General features: G+C 34.7%; 1 protein-coding gene across 8 annotated transcripts in view; it reads left to right on the forward strand.

Moving 5' to 3' along the window:
- EED (embryonic ectoderm development) overlaps positions 1-19,084 on the forward strand; it is a 33,374-nt gene extending 14,290 nt beyond the window's left edge. For 5 of the 8 annotated variants that reach the window (XM_089915373.1, XM_089915374.1, XM_022594045.2 and 2 more), the window contains 7 exons: positions 4,243-4,334; positions 6,131-6,264; positions 8,773-8,878; positions 10,052-10,126; positions 17,372-17,530; positions 18,258-18,331; positions 18,749-19,084. In XM_089915373.1, the coding sequence (XP_089771499.1) occupies positions 4,243-4,334; positions 6,131-6,264; positions 8,773-8,878; positions 10,052-10,126; positions 17,372-17,530; positions 18,258-18,331; positions 18,749-18,875 (767 nt within the window). In that variant the 3' untranslated portion in view covers positions 18,876-19,084. The remainder of the gene's footprint in view (positions 1-4,242; positions 4,335-6,130; positions 6,265-8,772; positions 8,879-10,051; positions 10,127-17,371; positions 17,531-18,257; positions 18,332-18,748) is intronic. The other 3 variants (XM_089915375.1, XM_089915377.1, XM_022594048.3) reach the window with 1 other exon arrangement.
- The last annotated feature ends 423 nt before the right edge of the window (positions 19,085-19,507 follow it).

The raw sequence follows: 19,507 nt of genomic DNA on the forward strand, positions 1-19,507 counted from the left end.
AGTGCTCTTAATCATTCTTAATCATTTCTGAGCTCTCTAAAATGATTTGGGTTGTTCTTATCTCTACATTCTGTTTTCAATTGCCCTTTCTCGTTTCATTTCTACATTATTATTCTAGTCAAGTTTATTCTTTTAATGGCTTGTCACACTGATAACCTAACCCCCACAGTCTGCTCATGTTAAAAGATGTCCTCAAATTAAAACTCTTACATGAAACATGTTTCAGTGTGATTTTTCTTTAACTATCAAGGCTTGTTTGGAAATAGACACCTAAGAAGAGAGCTAATAACTTTTTCTCTTCTCTTAATAACATTAGCTGGGCTCAGGTGTTCCTTTACAAGTAACATAGGCCATAATGTGTTACTTGTTCTTAATGTCACAACTTTTTAACCCTGTTCTTCCCCCACTGTGTCAGTAAGAGCATTTTTCAGACAGCTTTTCAAAATGAATAGGAATTTTTCTGTAAGTAATGCTCAAGGAAGGAAAAGACAACCTATAGAAAAGGAAAAAATATTTGCAAATTATGTATCTAATAAGGGACTTGTAACAAGAGGTCATACAGCTCAGTAATAAAAAGACAACCAAATTAAAAACAGCCAAAGGTTTTGAATAGACATCTTTCCAAAGAATTTGCACAAATGTCCAATAAGCACATAGAAAGGCACTCAGCGTTATTAATCATTAGGGAAATGCAAATCAAAAACACAGTGATACAGGCGAATTCTATCATTTAGAGAAGAGCTAACACCTATCCTTCTCATACTCTTCCAAAATATAGCAGAGGGAGGAACACTCCCAAACTCATTCTACAAGGCCACCAATCATCCTGATACCAAAACCAAAGATGTCACAACAAAAGAAAACTACAGGCCAATATCTCTGATGAACAAAGATGCAAAAATCCTCAACAAAATACTAGCAGACAGAATCCAACAGCACATTAAAAGGATTATACACCATGATCAAGTGGGGTTTATCCCCGGAATGCAAGAATTCTTCAATATACACAAATCAATCAATGTGATACACCATATTAACAAATTGAAGGAGAGAAACCATATGATAATCTCAATAGATGCAGAAAAAGCTTTTGGGTTTGACAAAATTCAACACGCATTTATGATAAAAACTCTCTAGAAAGTGGGCATAGAGGGAACCTACCTCAACATAATAAAGGCCATATATGACAAACCCACATCCAACGTCATTCTCAATGGTGAAAAACTGAAACCATTTCCTCTAAGATCAGGAACAAGATAAGGTTGCCCAGTCTCACCACTATTATTCAACATAGTTTTTGGAAGTTTTAGCCACAGCAATCAGAGAAGAAAAAGAAATATAAATCAGAAAAGAAGTAAAACTGTCACTGTTTGCAGATGACATGATACTATACATAGAGAATCCTAAAGATGCTACCAGAAAACTACTAGAGCTAATCAATGAATTTGGTAGAGTAGCAGGATACAGAATTAATGCACAGAAATCTTTTGCATTCCTATACACTAATGATGAAAAATCTGAAAGAGAAATTAAGGAAACACTCCCATTTACCATTGCAACAAAAAGAATAAAATACCTAGGAATAAACCTACCTAAGGAGACAAAAGAACTGTATGTGTAAAACTGTAAGACACTGATGAAAGAAATTAAAGATGATACAAGCAGGTGGAGAGATATCCTATGTTCTTGGATTGGAAGAATCAACATTGTGAAAATGACTATACTACCCAAAGCAATCTACAGATTCAGATCAAGCTCACAATGGCATTTTTCACAGAACTAGAACAAAAAATTTCTCAATTTGTCTGGAAACAAAAAAGACCCCGAATAGCCAAAGCAATCTTGAGAAAGCAAACTGGAGCTGGAGGAATCAGGCTCCCTGACTTCAGATTACACTACAAAGCTACAGTAATCAAGACAGTATAGTACTGGTACAAAAACAGAAATATAGATCAATGGAACAGGATAGAAAGCCCAGAGATAAACCCACGCACCTATGGTTACTTTATCTTTGATAAAGGAGGCAAGAACATACAATGGGGAAAAGACAGCCTCTTCAATAAGTGGTGCTGGGAAAACTGGACAGCTACATGTAAAAGAATGAAATTAGAACACTGCCTAACACCATACACAAAAATAAACTCAAAATGGATTAAAGACCTAAATGTAAGGCCGGACACTATAAAACTCTTAGAGGAAAACATAGGCAGAACACTATGACGTAAATCACAGCAAGATCCTTTTTGACCCACCTCCTAGCGAAATGGAAATAAAAACAAAAATAAACAAATGGGACCTAATGAAACAGAAGCTTTTGCACAGCAAAGGAAGCCATAAACAAGACGAAAAGACAACGCTTAGAATGGGAGAAAATATTTGCAAATGAAGTAACTTACAAAGGATTAATCTCCAAAATATCCAAGCAGCTCATGCAGCTCAATATCAAAAAAAAACCAACCCAATCCAAAAGTGGGCAGAAGACCTAAATAGACATTTCTCCAAAGAAGATATACAGATTACCAACAAAGACATGAAAGGATTCTCAACATCGCTAATCATTAGAGAAATGCAAGTCAAAATTACAATGAGGTATCACTTCAAACTGGTCAGTATGGCCATCATCAAAAAATCTACAAACAATAAATGCTGGAGAGGGTGTGGAGAAAAGGGAACCCTCTTGTACTGTTGGTGTGAATGTAAATTGATACAGTCACTCTGGAGAACAGTATGGAGATTTCCTAAAAAACTAAAAATAGAACTACCATATGACCCAGCAATCCCACTACTGGGCATATACCCTGAGAAAACCATAATTCAAAAAGAGTCATGTACCACAATGTTCATTGCAACACTGTTTACAATAGCCAGGACATGGAAGCAACCTATGTGTCCATTGACAGATGAATGGATAAAGCAGATGTGGCACATATATACAATGGAATATTACTCAGCCATAAAAAGAAACGAAATTGAGTTATTTGTAGTGAGGTGGATGGACCTAGAGTCTGTCATACAAGGTGAGGTAAGTCAGAAAGAGAAAAACATACCGTATGCTAACACATATATATGGAATCTAAAAAAAAAAAGAAAATGGTTCTGATGAACCTAGAGCAGGACAGGAATAAAGGAACAGATGTAGAGAATGAACTTGAGGACATGGGGAGGGGGAAGAGTAAGCTGGGATGAACTGCGAGAGTAGCATTGACATATGTACACTGCCAAATGTAAAATAGATAGCTAGTGGGAAGCAGCTGCAAGGCAGAGGGAGATCAGCTCTGTGCTTTGCAACCACGTAGAGGGGTGGGATAAGGAGGGTGGGAGGGAGATGCAAGAGGAAGGGGATATGGGGCCATCACTTTGTTTTATAGCAGAAACTAACACAACACTGAAAAGCAATTATACTCCAATAAAGATGTTAATAAAAAAAATACCACTTCACGCCTACTAGGATGACTATAATCAAAAAGACAATAAAATATGTTGATTAGGATATGGAGAAATTGGAACCCCCCTCATCCATTGCTGGTGGGAATGTAAAATGTAAGGACATTGGAAAACAGTCTGGCAGTCCAAAAATGTTGAACATAGAATTACCACTCCTATGTCTGCACAAAAACTTGGACACAAATTGGAATCAAGAAATCATTTTTGTAGCAATGTTAATTTCCCCTACTAACACAATATATTACTGCCTCTTAGTGTTACCTATGTAATATGTCAATATTCATGTACAGTATGGACATTGCTATATTTCAAGCTATATTTATGAGTATTGCTGTCTGTTTATTTTGTTGCTGATGTTTAGTGGGAAATTAGATTGCTCAAATTACAGTTATAGCATGTTTGTAAGGTCTATAATACTCTAAAATTATGTCACTATGAATGTTTCAATCCTATTTTGGGATTTACTATAGAAATCTTATAATTCTACTTTGTCCTCTTCAATTTGTAAATGTGGATATGGTAGACAGAAAAGCTAGTACCTTGTTTTATGGCATATGCAATAATCAAATTTAGGACCAGAGAAATATTTCTTTCTTATCTTGAAAGTATGAGCTCATACCTAGTTAAATCTACAGGTGATATAAATATTTTAAGTTCCTATATGGTATGGATTCCTTCTTAATCTTTACTGTAAGTTTAGTCCAAACTTTGGTAGCTTTTTCTTCTTTAAAGAGCTTTTGAAAGTCCACAGTAAATGAATGATAAAAGTTCATATTAATTTTTTTATGTCTGTACTAGATCATGCTTTACGATTATGGAATATCCAAACGGACACTCTGGTGGCAATATTTGGAGGTGTAGAAGGGCACAGAGATGAAGTTCTAAGTGCTGTAAGTTGAAAGCTACAGGGCAGTGACCTTCAGGTGTACAAAGCTGTGAACAATACCCATAGAACTCTTTCCTTATAAGAAAGCATGTGGTTTGTTTCACCTAGTCTGGCAGACAGTTATTTCATTTACTTGTGACAGAGAAGGTTTTAACTTACAGATGAAGAAGTAAAGCAAAAAGGCTCTTTGTGTTTTTTCTGTACTCAGTGCCTGGATTCTCATGAACGAATACTATGAACTTGTTCTTTTCCTTTTTTAATCTAAAATCACCAAGTTAACTTTTGTTGTTTCTCAGTTATTAAAGGAAAAGGTTAACGTACTTGGCAATTAAGAAACTTTTTCATCTTTTATTTGAAGTTGAAATATAAGTTACTCATTTCTAGGAAGTGTTGTTCACACTGAGTTTTAGATAACTCTTCCCTTTGATGGCATGGTGTTATCTTTATACTTATGTATTATAATCTGTTGATCTATTGTAATGATATAAATGTTTTTAGTCAAGTTTCAGATTTTTATGTTATTTCAGATTTACTTGTGTTTCGTGTAGAGCTTACTTATTTAGTAGTCTTATGGCTCATTTCTTTTCTTCTTTTTTTTAAAAACTATTTAAAGGGGCACCATATTTTGAAGCATGTGACATTTTAATTGGAGGTACTAACTATTCCTATAGTTAGGGTTTGTATACTTTTGTGAGAATTATACCTACCTTAAAGGATTTTCTAGAACTTGCAACTTGGATTTTCTAGAAGTTGCAATAGCAATATCCACCTGGTTCTATGTGTGAAAAGACTACTGTCCTTAGTTAAAGACTAATGAGAGCTCCTGGCTCTAAGGGTGTCTTGTTGCTGTTGACAGTGAGGTTATTAGGAAAAGAGCAGCTACCAGACTTGTGGATTCAATAAACACCAAACCTAAAGTTCTCAGGCTGTGTAAAACAATGTTCATGATTAATTTAAAGGTTGGATTAACAGAATATCTAGTTTAGTGAGAAAAATACTCTCCTTAAATAGAACTCTCTACTGTTATTTCTTAAAATGAGAGCAGGAGTCTGTGTCTCTTCTCTGTAACAATAGGAGTTCACTGCTAGAAGGATTGATGTGTGAGATTTTCCTTAACACATGTATGTACCATGTGCTAAATTAAATATCATCTCTGTGCCTCAGTGTCTCATCTATGCAATGAGGTGGAATAAGGTTATAATGGATGATCTGTTAGGAGCTTAGTTAAAAAGCAAATGAAAAAGTTTAAATATGTTATTTCCTTTTTAAGACTTTTTTTCCTTTATTCTTTCAAAAAGTGAACTCTAAAACCAAGGTACCTGAAGTCTTGTGACTTAGGTGTACAAATAAAGTAAAATTTCAATCGTTTAAGGACTCATAATTTCACATACAGATGTCAGTTTCATTGCTTGATCAGGGTTAGACAAAGAAAAGTAACATAACCATTTAGGTTTTTGTGTCATAGAATAATTGTTTTACCTCATCATTCGATTCACCTTCAAAATCAAGCAAAGGAAATATTTGAATAAAGATAATTGAATAGATAAAATTAAATTCAGTTTACTTTTTTGCCTTCCGTATTGTATAAGCTCATATACTGTGGTGGTGACACATCAGTTAAAATAAATCTCGAGCAGTAAAAACTTTGTGGCTTATGGCCTACATATATGAAACCCAAAATGTTAGTATGGTGGTTTGAAATACAATTTTCACAATACTGGACATCAGATGAAAATTAGATAGCATAATTTGGGGAAATAATTTATATATTTAATTTAAGCTTTTCTGTTTTACATACAGGATTATGATCTTTTGGGTGAAAAAATAATGTCCTGTGGTATGGATCACTCTCTTAAACTTTGGAGGATCAATTCAAAGAGAATGATGAATGCAATTAAGGAATCTTATGATTATAATCCAAATAAAACTAACAGGTAACAGTTGTAGTGCTTAAAACAATTTACTATCTCATGCTGTTGAATAGCGTTTCACTTTTTCCAAAATTATTGTATAAGTCTCCAACACTGATTTTAGAATCCCCTTTTAATAACTTTAAGGTATAACTTATATGCCATAAAATTCACTGATTTTAAATGGAAGGCCTTTATTTTTGTCTATATGTTTGTGGCTTATTTTTCAAAATCCCTTTCAGTTGTATTTTTATCTTAATTTAGTAGCACATTTCACTTATTTTTATTTAGGTATGCATGTGCTAATGTTATTAGCACTGCTTGTCACTACTGTAAGTTCTAATTCAAGACAGTAAATAATAATTTTATTTTTATTTTTCACTCATAATGAAAGAGCTTTATTTTCAGTCCTTAAATTTCATATGCCTTGAAACTATTATATTGATTATGTTTCTAAGAAAATAAATTATTTGAAAACTCACACATCTGTGGAAGGTGATTATATAAACAGAAGAAGTAAATCCTAATTTTAAATGGGGTTCTTAGCTTTAATTCATGATAAAATAATGCTTTCCTTTAAGTGATACTCACTTCATTAAATGGAGAAAATTCAAAAGCAGGAGCTTTGAACCAAAGGGAGGGACTAGCTGTGGGAACTTGGCAGTTTTCTTAGTATATTTTTGAAAAACCTCAACTCTTAATTCATTTACTATCTTTTTCAGGATCTTATCAAGCTATTATTAACACTTTCACTGTAACTGTCATATGTTTGTAAATGTTAACTTTGTTTGCACTTTTCATTTTAGCAGAGTTAATTTTCTGGTTATCAAGCCAGATTATTAATAGATTGGTAGTTGAATTTGTAATTATCAGTAAATATTTTAATAGACATGCGTCAGATCTCAAGCCTCTAAGAATTAGTATGACTTTCGATTTTTATTTTAAAACACCAGGGCTTAGTATAATATTCAGTTTATGTTTTTATATTTTCTAGAGCTCTGAAATAACTAGAAGTTATACTTTACAGCTTACAGAAAATAACAGTGAATTATGCTGGTCTTCTTGAGAGAGGTTTAACCATAGATTATAATACATATTTGGCTGAAAAGTAATTAATAAAATTATATCAGTTAAGAATTTATATCAGATCATTAATAGCATTTTAATGTTTTAATAAAGAAAAAATCCAGGAGTTCCCTGGTGGCCTGGTGTTTAGGATTCCAGGCTTTCACTGTCGTGGCCTAGGTTCAATCCCTGGTTGAGGAACTGAGATCCTGCAAACCTCAAAAAAAAAAAAGAAAAAAAAGGTCCCAGAATTTGAATTGGAAAGAGTATTTGGAATAATTCAGCCCAACATCCTTTTTACATATGAGGGAAAAGCAAAGAGAGGACATATGAGTTGCCCAAGACACAACTAATTCATGGTATATGATACTTCTGCAGTTACTTCAGTTTAAAAACTGAATCAAGGGCTTCCCTGGTGGCGCAGTGGTTGAGAATCTGCCTGGCAATGCAGGGAACACGGGTTTGAGAACTGGTCCGGGAGGATCCCACATGCCGCGGAGCAAGTAAGCCCGTGAGCCACAACAGCTGAGCCTGCGCTCTAGAGCCCACGAGCCACAACTACTGAGCCTGTGTGCCACAATGCCTGATGCCCACACACCTAGAGCCCGTGCTCCGCAACAAAAGGAGCCACCACAATGAGAAGCCCATGCACTGCAATGAAGAGTAGCCTCTGCTCATCGCAACCAGAGAAAAGCCCGCGTACAGCAGCGAAGACCCATGCAGCCAAAAATAAAATAAAAATAAATAAATAAATAAAACTGAATCACTTACTAGATTAGAAATATTAGGTATACATTTAATTAACTTCAGAATTGGTAGCAACTTCTCTAGTTTATGGTCTTCTCACAAACATCTTTAAGGAAAAGTTGCACCGTATTTTACTTTTCTAAATACAGAAGTTCTAACTAATAAATGTCAAATTGTTGTCAGATATCATCTTCAGAAATTGTTCTAGGAAGGATTCTCACTTAACTTTACCTTTAGCAGACTTTGAAATGATGTCATTGTTCCTAAAAGATAATTATCTTTCAAAGTAATCTAGATGTGTTTACTTTCATAGACCATTAATGCTTAATTTTAAAGGATTGAGTAGGTAGCTTAGTATTTTCTATGAGAAATTTTCAGCTCTGTAATCAAGTGTCTTTGGTTATTGGTTAGATAGCCAGAATTGAAGTGACTAATTTTGGCCTATATGTAGTAAGGCAGGAAGGTGCAATTTTTATAAATGAAATTTCATAGGATGAATACAAAATTCAGTTGAGAGCTAATAATGGAGTAAATGTAGAAACAAAAATGAAATGAGATTTTAGCTCCGAGTAAACAGATAAGAAGGTATTTAGTTTTGTAGAAACACAGAAGAATTAGTATTCATATATTTTATTTTTCAAAGTTTTATAAATCCAAAAAGGAAAATTAGTGAGCTTTTGCTACACGTTTTTCTCTTAACTTTTGATATTTCCATTTCAGGCCATTTATTTCTCAGAAAATTCATTTTCCTGACTTTTCTACCAGAGACATACATAGAAATTATGTCGATTGTGTGCGATGGTTAGGTGATTTGATACTTTCCAAGGTATGGTAACTGCTGTTAAGCTGTATTTCCATTGTTTGTGTGAGTTGGAACTTTGCAGGGAGCACAGTTTTTTATGCAGTTGGTAAATTGGATAACAGATGGGAAATTGCTTTTTTTTTTTTTTTTTAAGTCTTATGATAACTTTGAAAGATTTGGAAATTTGTTTTAGGCATAAAACATCCTGATGAATTATAATTTGTGTTCCAATAAGATGAAAAATGTTACCTTGCAAGTTGATACTGTTCTCTGATATCCAGTGTTATTGTAAAATAACCAATACCTAAAGCCAGTAGTGTGGTTGTTTTTTGTTGTTGTTGTTTTTAATGTTTGTGTTCATTTCAGTAAACTTACATGTACAAAAACAGACGGATGGAGTTGGTTCATGGGATGTAGTTTGCCAACCCCTGCTCTAGTATGTTGATACATATGTTTATATATATTTTTTTTTACTGATAATTTAGAGAAGTTGGTGGTGATGTCATCTGAACATTTAGGATTGTCAAATTTGGAGAAACTGCTATCTAGTTTCTTTTCTTGATACAGGTTTCAGGGCATTTCACATTTTCTTGGGCAGAGCCTGATTTATTTTTTCCTTGGCCATGAGGGTATAGTTTTACCTTTCTATTTTTTAACTTTTGATCTTGAAATTAGATTCACAGGAAGTTTCAAAGACAGTTCAGAGAAGTCCCATATTGCCCTTCACCCAATTTCCCCCATTGGTTATTACATCTTACATAGCTATAATACAATATCAGATCCAGGAAATTGACATTGTACAATGTGCGTGTGTAGTTCTATGTCATTTTATCACATGTGATTTTGTCAATTCAAGAATGTTACAGTATGGGACCTTTTAAGATTTTTTTCTTCACTCAGTGTAATGCCATCCAAGTTGTTGTGTGTATCAATAGGTCTCCCTTTTTACTGCTGAGTAGTATCCCATGGAATGGGTGTACCACAGTTTATTTAACCTTATGCATCTATTGTAGGACATTTTGATCCTTTCTAGTTTGGGCCTATTACAAATAAAGCTGCTATTGAACAATCGTGTATAGGTTTTTGTGTGGACTTACTTAAGTTTTCACTTCTCTAGGATAAATGCCTAGAAGAGCAATTGCTAGGTCATGGTTAAGTTCGTTTAGTTTTTTAAGAACCTGCCAAACTATTTTCCAGAGTGGCCGTGCCATTTTACATTCCCACCAGCAATGTATGAAAGATCCAGTGTCTTCGAATCTTCGCCGGCATTTGGTATTGTCACTATTTTTTATTTTAGCTGTTCTGATAGGTGTGTAGTGATACATCATCGTGGTCTTAATTTGCATTTCCCTGATGGTTAGTGGTGTTGAACATCTTTTTCATGTGCTTATTTACCATCCATATATCCTTTCAATGATGTCTCTTCATATCTTCTCATTTTCTGATTGGATTGGTTTTTGTTTTGTTTTGTTTTTTACTGTGTTGAGTTTTGAGAGTTCTTCATATATTCTAAATATAAATCCTGTGTCAGATAAATAGTTTGCAAATATTTTCTTCCAGTCTGTAGCTTGTCTTTTCATCCTCTTAACAGGGTCTTTTACAGAGCAAATGTTTTTAATTTTGATAAAGTTCAGTTAATTTATTGATTTTTAAAAAAAATTATTATTTTATGGATCATGCTTTTGATATTGTGTTTAAACGCTCTTCACTGAGCCCTAGGTCCTAAAGATTTTCTCCTGTGTTTCCTTCAAGAAGTATTGTAATGGTTTATGTTAAATTTAATGGTCCATTTTAAGTTAATTTTTGTATGAGGTTTAGGTAGACAGTTCATTTTTTGCCTATAGTTATCCAGTTGTTCCAGCTCCATTTGTTGAAAGCCTATCTTTCCTCCTTTGAATTGCTTTTGTACTTTTTTCAGAATTGTTTGGCCATACTTGTATGAGGCTGATTCTGGTTTTTCTATTCTGTTCCCTCTACCAGTACTACATACACAAGCTCGGTTACTCTAGCTGTATAATTAGTCTTGGAGTTGGTAGAGTGATTTATTCCACTTTATTCTTTTTCAATATTATTTTAGCTATTCTAGTTGCTTTGTCTTTCCATATAAATTTTAGAATAATCTTGTCTACATTTACTAAAAATCTGCTGGGATTTTTTTGGGGGGGGCGGGGAGATTTTGATTGAAATTGTGTTGAACCTGTATATCAGTTTGGTGGGGAATTAATAACTTTACTCTGCTTAGTCTTCTGGTCCTTGACTATGGTATGTCTCTCCATTTAGAGTGACTGTAATAAATGGTATTTCTGATTTCCATTTCTTTGTGTTCATTGCTAGTAGATAGAAATAAATTGATTTTTGTGTATTAATCTTGAATCCTTCAATCTGTTTGAACTACTTATAGTTCAGGAAGGTTTTTGTTTGTTTGTTTTTGGTTAATTACATGGGATTTTCTACATAGATTATAATTTCATCTGCAAATAAGGACAGTTTTTATATCTTCCTTTCTGAACTGTATTTTTCTTCATTTCCTTTTCTTGTCTTATTTCACTGGTAAGCTTCTAGTCCTGTGTTGAATAGCTGTGATAAGAGCAGACATCCTAGGCTTGTTTCTGATGTTAAAGGGGAAAAGAATTCAGTCTTTCACAATTTTGTAGATGTTCTTTATCAAGTTGAGAGCTTTCCTTCTGCCTAATTTTTTCAGAGTTTTATCATGAATGGGTGTTAAATTTTGTCAAATGCTTCTTCTGCATCAACTGATATGATCACTGGTTTTTCTTTTTTAGCCTGTTAATGCATTGGATTGCACTGATTGTTTCTGAATATTGTATCACTGGAATAAGCTTACTTGGTCTTGCTGTATAATTCTTTTTATAGGTTATTGAATTCTATTTGATAATATTTTGTTAAAGATTTTATATGTATTAATGAGATATGATATTGGTCTGAAGTTTTCTTATTTATATTGCCTTTGTCTGGTTTTGGTATCAATAATACTGGCCCCTAGGACTAGAAATTTTTGAGGAGGAGTTTAAAAATTAAACACTCAGTTTCCTTAAAAGTGAAAAGGTTATTCGAATGAACTGTTTCATATTGAGTGAATTGTGGTAGTTTGTGCTATTTGAGGAGTTGATCCATTCCATCTAGTATAAAATTTATGTGTGGAGAGTTGTTTGTAGTATTCCCTTATTATCCTTTTGATATCTGCAAGGTCTCTAGTGATAGCCCTTGTTTCATTCCTGAAGTTAGTAATTTATATCTTCTCTTCTGTCAGTCTTTTTAAGGGTTTGTCAAATTTTCTTGTTATTTCCTGTCTTCCTTCTTTCCTTTAGTTTGCTGTGAGTTGTTTTTGTTCTTCTATTTTTACGACGGGAGCTTAGATTATTTAGTTGAGACTTTTCTAATGTAAGCATTTAGTGCTGTAAATTTCCCTGTCAGCACTGCTTTAGCTGCATCTCACAAAAATTTTGATATGAAGTGTGTTGTGTAGTTTCTAGGTGCTAGGAAATTTTCTTGTTATCGTTCTCTTATTGATTCTAGTTTGATTCCATTTTGGTCAGAATATACTCTTTATGATTTTGATTCTTTTAAATTTTTTGAGATTTGTTTTATGACCCTGTTTTGGGTATGTTCCATGGGAGCTTGAAAACAATGTATATTCTGCTGTTGGGTGGAGTGTTCTATAAATGTCAGTTAGATCCTGTCAGTTGACAGTGTGGTTGAATTGTTCTATGTCTTTGTTGATTTTCTGTCCACTATTCTGTCTAATAATTAATAAATTATTGAGAAATAAGTGTTGAAGTCTTCAACTATAATTGTGGCTTTTTCCCTTTCTCCTTTCAGTTCTGTTACATTTTGCAGCTCTGTTGGTTGGTGTATACACATTTGGTATTGCTTTGTCTTGGTAGCTTGACCCTCTTATCATTATGTAAGGTCCATCTCTGTCTCTGGTAAAGTTTTTGCTTTGATGGATCCTTTGTCTTACAGTAGTATAGCCATTCCTGCTTTCCTTTAATTAATGGTATATCTTTTTCAAACCTTTTTTGTTGTTGTTTATTTATTTATTTTTGACTACCTCTGGTCTTGGTTGCTGTGCCTGGGCTTTTTCTAGTTGCAGCGAGTGGGGGCTACTCTTCATTGCAGTGCGCGGGCTTCTCATTGCAGTGGCTTCTCTTGTTGCAGAGCATGGGCTTTAGGGTGTATGGGCTTCAGTTGTTGTGGCACACGGGCTCAGTAGTTGTGGTTCACGGGTTCTAGAGGGCAGGCTCAGTAGTTGTGGCGCACGGGCTTAGTTGCTCTGCAGCATGTGGGATCTTCCCGGACCAGGACTCGAACCTGTGTTCTCTGCATTGGCAGGTGGATTCTTAACCACGGCACCACCAGGCAAGTCCCATCTTTTTCAAACCTTTTACCTTTAATCTACCTGTATTGTTATACCTGAAGTGAGTTTCTTTTTTTTTTTGTGGTATGCGGGCCTCTCACTGTTGTGGCCTCTCCCGTTGTGGAGCACAGGCTCCGGACGCTCAGGCTCAGCGGCCACGGCTCACGGGCCCAGCCGCTCCGCAGCATGTGGGATCCTTCCGGACTGGGGCACAAACCCGTGTCCCCTGCATTGGCAGGCAGACTGTCAACCACTGCGCCACCAGGGAAGCCCCGAAGTGAGTTTCTTAAAGATAGCATATAGTTGGGTCATATTTTTTAATTCACTTTGCCAAACTGTCTTTTAGCTAGTACATTCAGACCATTTATATTTGAGCCTTAACTTACCAATTATTACATTAAGTTTACTATTTAATTTTTTTCATCCTTTTCATTTCTCTGGGTTTTTTCGCCTATGTGCACATATTTTAGAATTCCAATTTGATTTATCTATACTACTTTTGAGTATATTTCTTTGTGTAGCTATTTTGGTATTTGCTCTGGGTGTTACTATATATATATATATATATATATGATATATATGTGATCAGTCAGTATATCAACATTTTACCACTTCAAGTGAAGTATAGGAAGCTTACCTCTCTCTTTCTCCTCCACTTATAATTGTCTCAAATATTCCCTTTACAATTGAGAACTTCATCGAAGAGTATTACAATTTTTGCTTCAACTGCCAAACAGAATTTTAAAACTCAAGCAGAAGAATGTTGTGTTTACTCATTATGCTTTTTCTGTTGTTCATTCCTCCTTTCTGATATTCCAAGATTCCTTCTTATATCATTTCCTTTCTGTTCATCAAACTTCCTGTAGCCATTCTTTTAGAATGGTGACAAATTCTTTTAGTTTTTCTTAGTCTGAGGATGTCCTCATTTCCCCTTCATTCCTGAAGCATATGTTCACTGAATATAGGATTTTGTGTTGATGGTTCTTTTCTTTAAACATTTGAAAAATGTTGTTCCCCCTCTTTCTGGTCTCTGTCATTTGTAATGAGACATCTGCCATCATTGAATTGTTTTTTTTCCTATAGGTGAGGTGTTCTTTCTGTCTTAACTGCTTTCGGGATTTTTTTTTCTTCATCTTTAGTTTTCAGAAGTTTGAATGTGATATGCCTGATATTGATTTCTTTGAGTTTATCTTTTTTGGGGTTCACTCACCATCTTAAATCTGTAGTAGGTTTGTCTTTGGGGACATAATTTGTCCCAAAATTGGGAACTTTTCAGCCATTATTCAAATTCTTATTTAGTCCCACTTTCTTCCCCCTCTCCTTTAGGAACTCTAATGATGTGAATATTATGTTTTTAGTTTGGTCCCTGAGACTCTGTTATTTAATAAGTCTGTTTTCTTTTGTTCAAATTGGGTAATTTCTATGTTCTAACTTTAAATTTACTGACTCTTTCATCTCTCTTTTTTTGCTGGTGAGCCCTTCAGTTGTTTTTTATTTTAGCTATAGTTTTTTTAGTTCTAAAATTTACATGTGATTCTTATCTTTTATTTCTTTGTTGAGACTTTTTTTTTATTGTTTTAAATGTGTTTGTAATTTCTCATTGAAGCATTTTTATGATAGCTGCTTTAAAATCCTTGTCAGATAGTTCTAACATCTATGTCATCTCAGTGTTGGTATCTCTTGATAATCTTTTCTCATTAAAGTTGAGATTTTTACATTTCTTGGTATGACAAGTGAATTTTGATTAAGATATCAATATTTTGGTTACTGTTACAAAACTCTGGATCTTACTGATATTTAAGCAGGCTTCCTTTGATAAATTTTCAGCTGGGGAAGGGGAGTGCTGCTTCATTATTGGCAGGTGGCAAGGGAAGTTGAGGTTCCCCACTTGGCTGACTTGGTGATTTTGTCTCTTTACTACTGGGGTGGGAGTTCAGGCTTTTCACTGGGCCTCAGGTGATAGCACCCTAGCAAGAGGGTTTGGGAGGCCTCAGTACTGCTCCCCGAGTGGCCTCCACTGACACTGAGAGTGGTGGGTGGTTGTGAACATTCTGACTCTCTGCTAGGCTTCCTCTAATACCACCCCAGGCAGAGGAGGAGGAGGAGAGTCACCTCATTACCATGAGGGGTAGGGAGGAGTCAGGGTGTTACCTACTTGAAGTGTTTAGTTATCACCTGAGAAGGGACCCCACTGGGACTTTGCTGGTCCACATGTGTGGATGGGTCCACTGTTTTCTCTGTGGTATTAAGTGTTTACCTGAAAATTTTCTCTCATGCTAGGTTGCCAGTTTCCTGGTCCTTTGTAGAGAGTAGGCTTTTGTTGGGGCTTTTTTTTTTTTTTTGTCTTCACTTAGCTTTGTTGAGTTGCTACCTTCTCTAGCATCCAGTCTGGGATACACAAAGAGGCAAAAGAAAACCAAGCAACTCAATGTTCTTCATGTCCCAGGGCCCCTAACCAGTCTGCCTCCTCCCTAGCCTTCAGACTTTTAAGCTGTACTTAACAAGATAAATAGGAAAAAGTACCTCTACTTCATCTGTTTTGGAAGCAGAATTAAAAAAGGAGTCGCTCTAAAATTTCTGCTCTTAGAACTTAATCAGATGACAGGAAAGGATTTCTGCATTTTAGGTGGGAAGCTGAACTGAATATTGGTGGTCTCAAATCTGGCTCCACATCAGAACTATTGGGAGGACATTGTAAAAATAGATTCCTAGGCTTCATCCCCAGATATTCTAAATCTGGCATAAGGACCTGGGAATTTGTAATGTTTAAAGACTCTCTAGATGATTTTCTAGTACAGCCATCCATTAGTGAGATTATTTAGTTCTCCATGAGGGAACTCTATTGATTAAGGATCCTTTACCAATACAGTCAGTAAGAAGCACTTGAAGAAGTATTTTACAATTCTGCTGCTTTGGCCTCCCCTCCCAGAGTTTGTGATTCAGTAGGGTTGGGGTCAAGATGAGTTTTTAAAGAAAGCTGTACAGTCTATATCAATCCAATTGTGTACTTAGTTAAGAGTCATCAGCCTAGGTAATCTCTAAGATACTTTACAATAAAGAACTTGTGTAACAGATCCATATCCCTGGGATTTTATATAATCCAAAAAGGGCAGAGAAGATAAAAACCATATTGTCCACTCCCTAATCTCCCTGTGACCCCACAGAGCTACCACATGTGGTTGTTAGGCTGTGTCCTGTAAAGTTCCAGGAGGCATTCTTCACCTACACCAGGATTTCTCAATCCTGGCCCTGTGGAAGTTGGGTAAGACAGTTCTTTTTTGTGGGAGGAGCTGTTCTGTGCATTGCAAAGTGTTCAGCATCTCTCGCTTCTATTAACTAGAAGCCAGAGACATTGCCAAATATCCCTTAGCCAGCAAATCACTGACCTACACAGGAATATAAATAGTGCCCTCTGTTTTGCATTTTTTCCTCCCATTCTATTCTTTACCACTTGCTGCTTAAATAGAATGTATGTAAAGGTTCAGTGTTGCAGGATAGGGAAGGTGTAACTCAGCCTATTTTAATCCCATCCCCTCATCAGTGTCTTGATATTGAACCACTGCTTTTATTGCCTTCTGTATAATCTGACCTCTAAGGCCCCTTCTATGAATTCATTAGCTTTCCTATGACATCTCTTGAGCACCTATCATGTAGTGCAGACAGGAGGATTAATAGTTAACCAGATATAAAGGGAACCATGGGGGTTTAGAAGTGGAATGGGGAAAGATGAAACCAGCGAAGTAAGCAGGGGCCATATTGAAGAGCTGTGTATTCTAATACAGTGTTTGTAATTTTACCTTTGCTATAAAATACTTCCAAGTCTCTGGATGCTGAAGTATCTAAAGCTGAATTTGTTTTGGTTTGGAAGAGAAATTGTGACTTCAAAAATGAATATTCTAGACAGTGTAATGCTTTTGTATTGTTAAAATCTGTTGATAATCAGACTTCTTGTCTGTAAGTGTGGATACTGACTCTGTAAATATAAATGAATGTATATCACTGGACTCAGTAGATGGATAACCAGGTTCTAAGAGCTGTGAGTTCTGAAATGATAGTAGAGAAAAAGCTTTGTTTTTAATGTTTAAAATTCAGTTCTTTGATTAACATTTCTTTTTTTCTCATTTCTGTCTTTTTTAAAGTCTTGTGAAAATGCCATTGTATGCTGGAAACCTGGCAAAATGGAAGATGATATAGATAAAATTAAACCCAGTGAGTCTAATGTGACTATTCTTGGGCGATTTGATTACAGCCAGTGTGACATTTGGTACATGAGGTTTTCTATGGATTTCTGGCAAAAGGTAGCAACATATTTTTACATTTTGAAATTATTTGACTTAAAACCATGGCAATTTTAGTTTTCACTGTAGTGTATCTGTATTCTGTTAACTCTAAGTTTAATCTACCTTGATTTTTTTGTATTAATTGCTTTGGCCTTTGATGTTATTTATTCTACCCTTGTGGCTCTGCACACCATCTGCAGTGCTCATTATAAATGAAATTGACAGGTGTCAATGGTGGCAGTTAGGTGTTTACTTTCCGTAACATCTGTTACTAAGATTTAATGTTTTGGATTAGAGTGTTAATCTTTTTATATAGAAAAGCAACGTGGAAGATAGAGACAAAATATTAGTTATCTAAAATTTTTTCAAAATTTGGTGTTAGAATTTTGTGATAAATTACTTGGGTATTTATTTCTATATGAAAGCTTTGGAAATTTCCTATGGCTTTTACTACAGTTCTTTAAGGCAGAATAAAGAGTACATGCTAACTATGTAAATAAATTGTAAAGTTCTTCGTAAATTTACAAAATAACCTCCTTATTTTACTCAAGACATCTTTGTGAAGCATTAGTTGCTCTTATCCTCATTTACACAATATAAGAAATATAAGATGCAAAGAAATAACCAAGAGTGTTGCCATAGGCTGGAGCTGAGGTTTTTCTGAAATAAGAAAGATGTCTTAGGATTGTTTGAAATCTTCATAGCTTGTTTTAATAATTTGATTTTTTTTAATATGTTTATACAGATGCTTGCATTGGGCAATCAGGTTGGCAAACTTTATGTTTGGGATTTAGAAGTAGAAGATCCTCATAAAGCCAAGTAAGTATTTAGAAATTCCTCTTCATAATCTCTGACTTTTTCTCCAAAGTGTTATGTCAGCATAGAGGAAGTAATTTGATACTTGAAATGCCAACCTTAAATCATTTGTAACATTTACATTCTCAGAGTATTGTAAAGTATTTCTTTTTTATTCTAATAATGATTGTTTTTCCCAAGTACTTTGGTAATAAGTTATTTCTCTTTTTTGAATATAAGTTATATGGTACCTCTTGGATTTAAAATATACCCAAATTTTATGAAATTTCAGATTGGGCTCTTAGTGAACTGTATTCTGTTTTCAAGTGCTTTCTATATGACTTGGAACGTGTATTCATTTTCTGATTCATTGTTTTAAGTTAGATACTGACAGCATTATATATGCATGGTATTTAACCTGTTGTCATGTTTTCTCCCTAGATGCACAACACTGACTCATCATAAATGTGGTGCTGCTATTCGACAAACCAGTTTTAGCAGGGATAGCAGCATTCTTATAGCTGTTTGTGATGATGCCAGTATTTGGCGCTGGGACCGACTTCGATAAAATACTTTTTCTCAATCAAAATTAGAGTGTGTTTTCTGTGTACAGTAGAACTAACGTATCTTGCTAGTAAGGGCACATAGAGCATTTAGAGTTGTCTTTCAGCATTCAATCAAGCTGAGCTGAATGTAGTGATGTTTACATTGTTTACACTCTTTGTACTGTCTCCTGCTCAGACTCTACTGCTTTTAATAAAAATTTATTTTTGTAAAGCTGTGTTGTATTTTAGTTTATTTTGTTTTGTTCATTGTGATGAAAAGAAATGTTGAAAGTAATAAAATTACACCTTATCTTTTTGCAGTGATTATTATTGTTTTATTTGTGTAACTGGAGAAAGCTATATAATATAGTGATTAAGTATAAGCCCTAGAACAAACTGAATTTTAATCTTGGCTCTGCCACTAACTGACCTTGGGTAAGTAAAAGGATCAAGTGATTTAATACATGTGAAGCAATTAGAACAGTACTTGACTACACTAAACCCTTACCTTTATTGGAAATTGTATTTCCTATGGTTTTATATTTCTTAATGATTTCTTCTATAATAATTTTGTAATAAGTAAATTCTATAAGAGATGTGACATGTAATGTTTTAATAACCTATCTTTATAGTTAAAAAATATTATTGGGCTTCC

This window comes from Delphinapterus leucas, chromosome 7 (assembly GCF_059928025.1).
Source record: "Delphinapterus leucas isolate spDelLeu-1000000601 "Yukka" chromosome 7, BTC_Dleu_Yukka2, whole genome shotgun sequence".
In the NCBI taxonomy this organism is placed as follows: domain Eukaryota; kingdom Metazoa; phylum Chordata; class Mammalia; order Artiodactyla; family Monodontidae; genus Delphinapterus; species Delphinapterus leucas.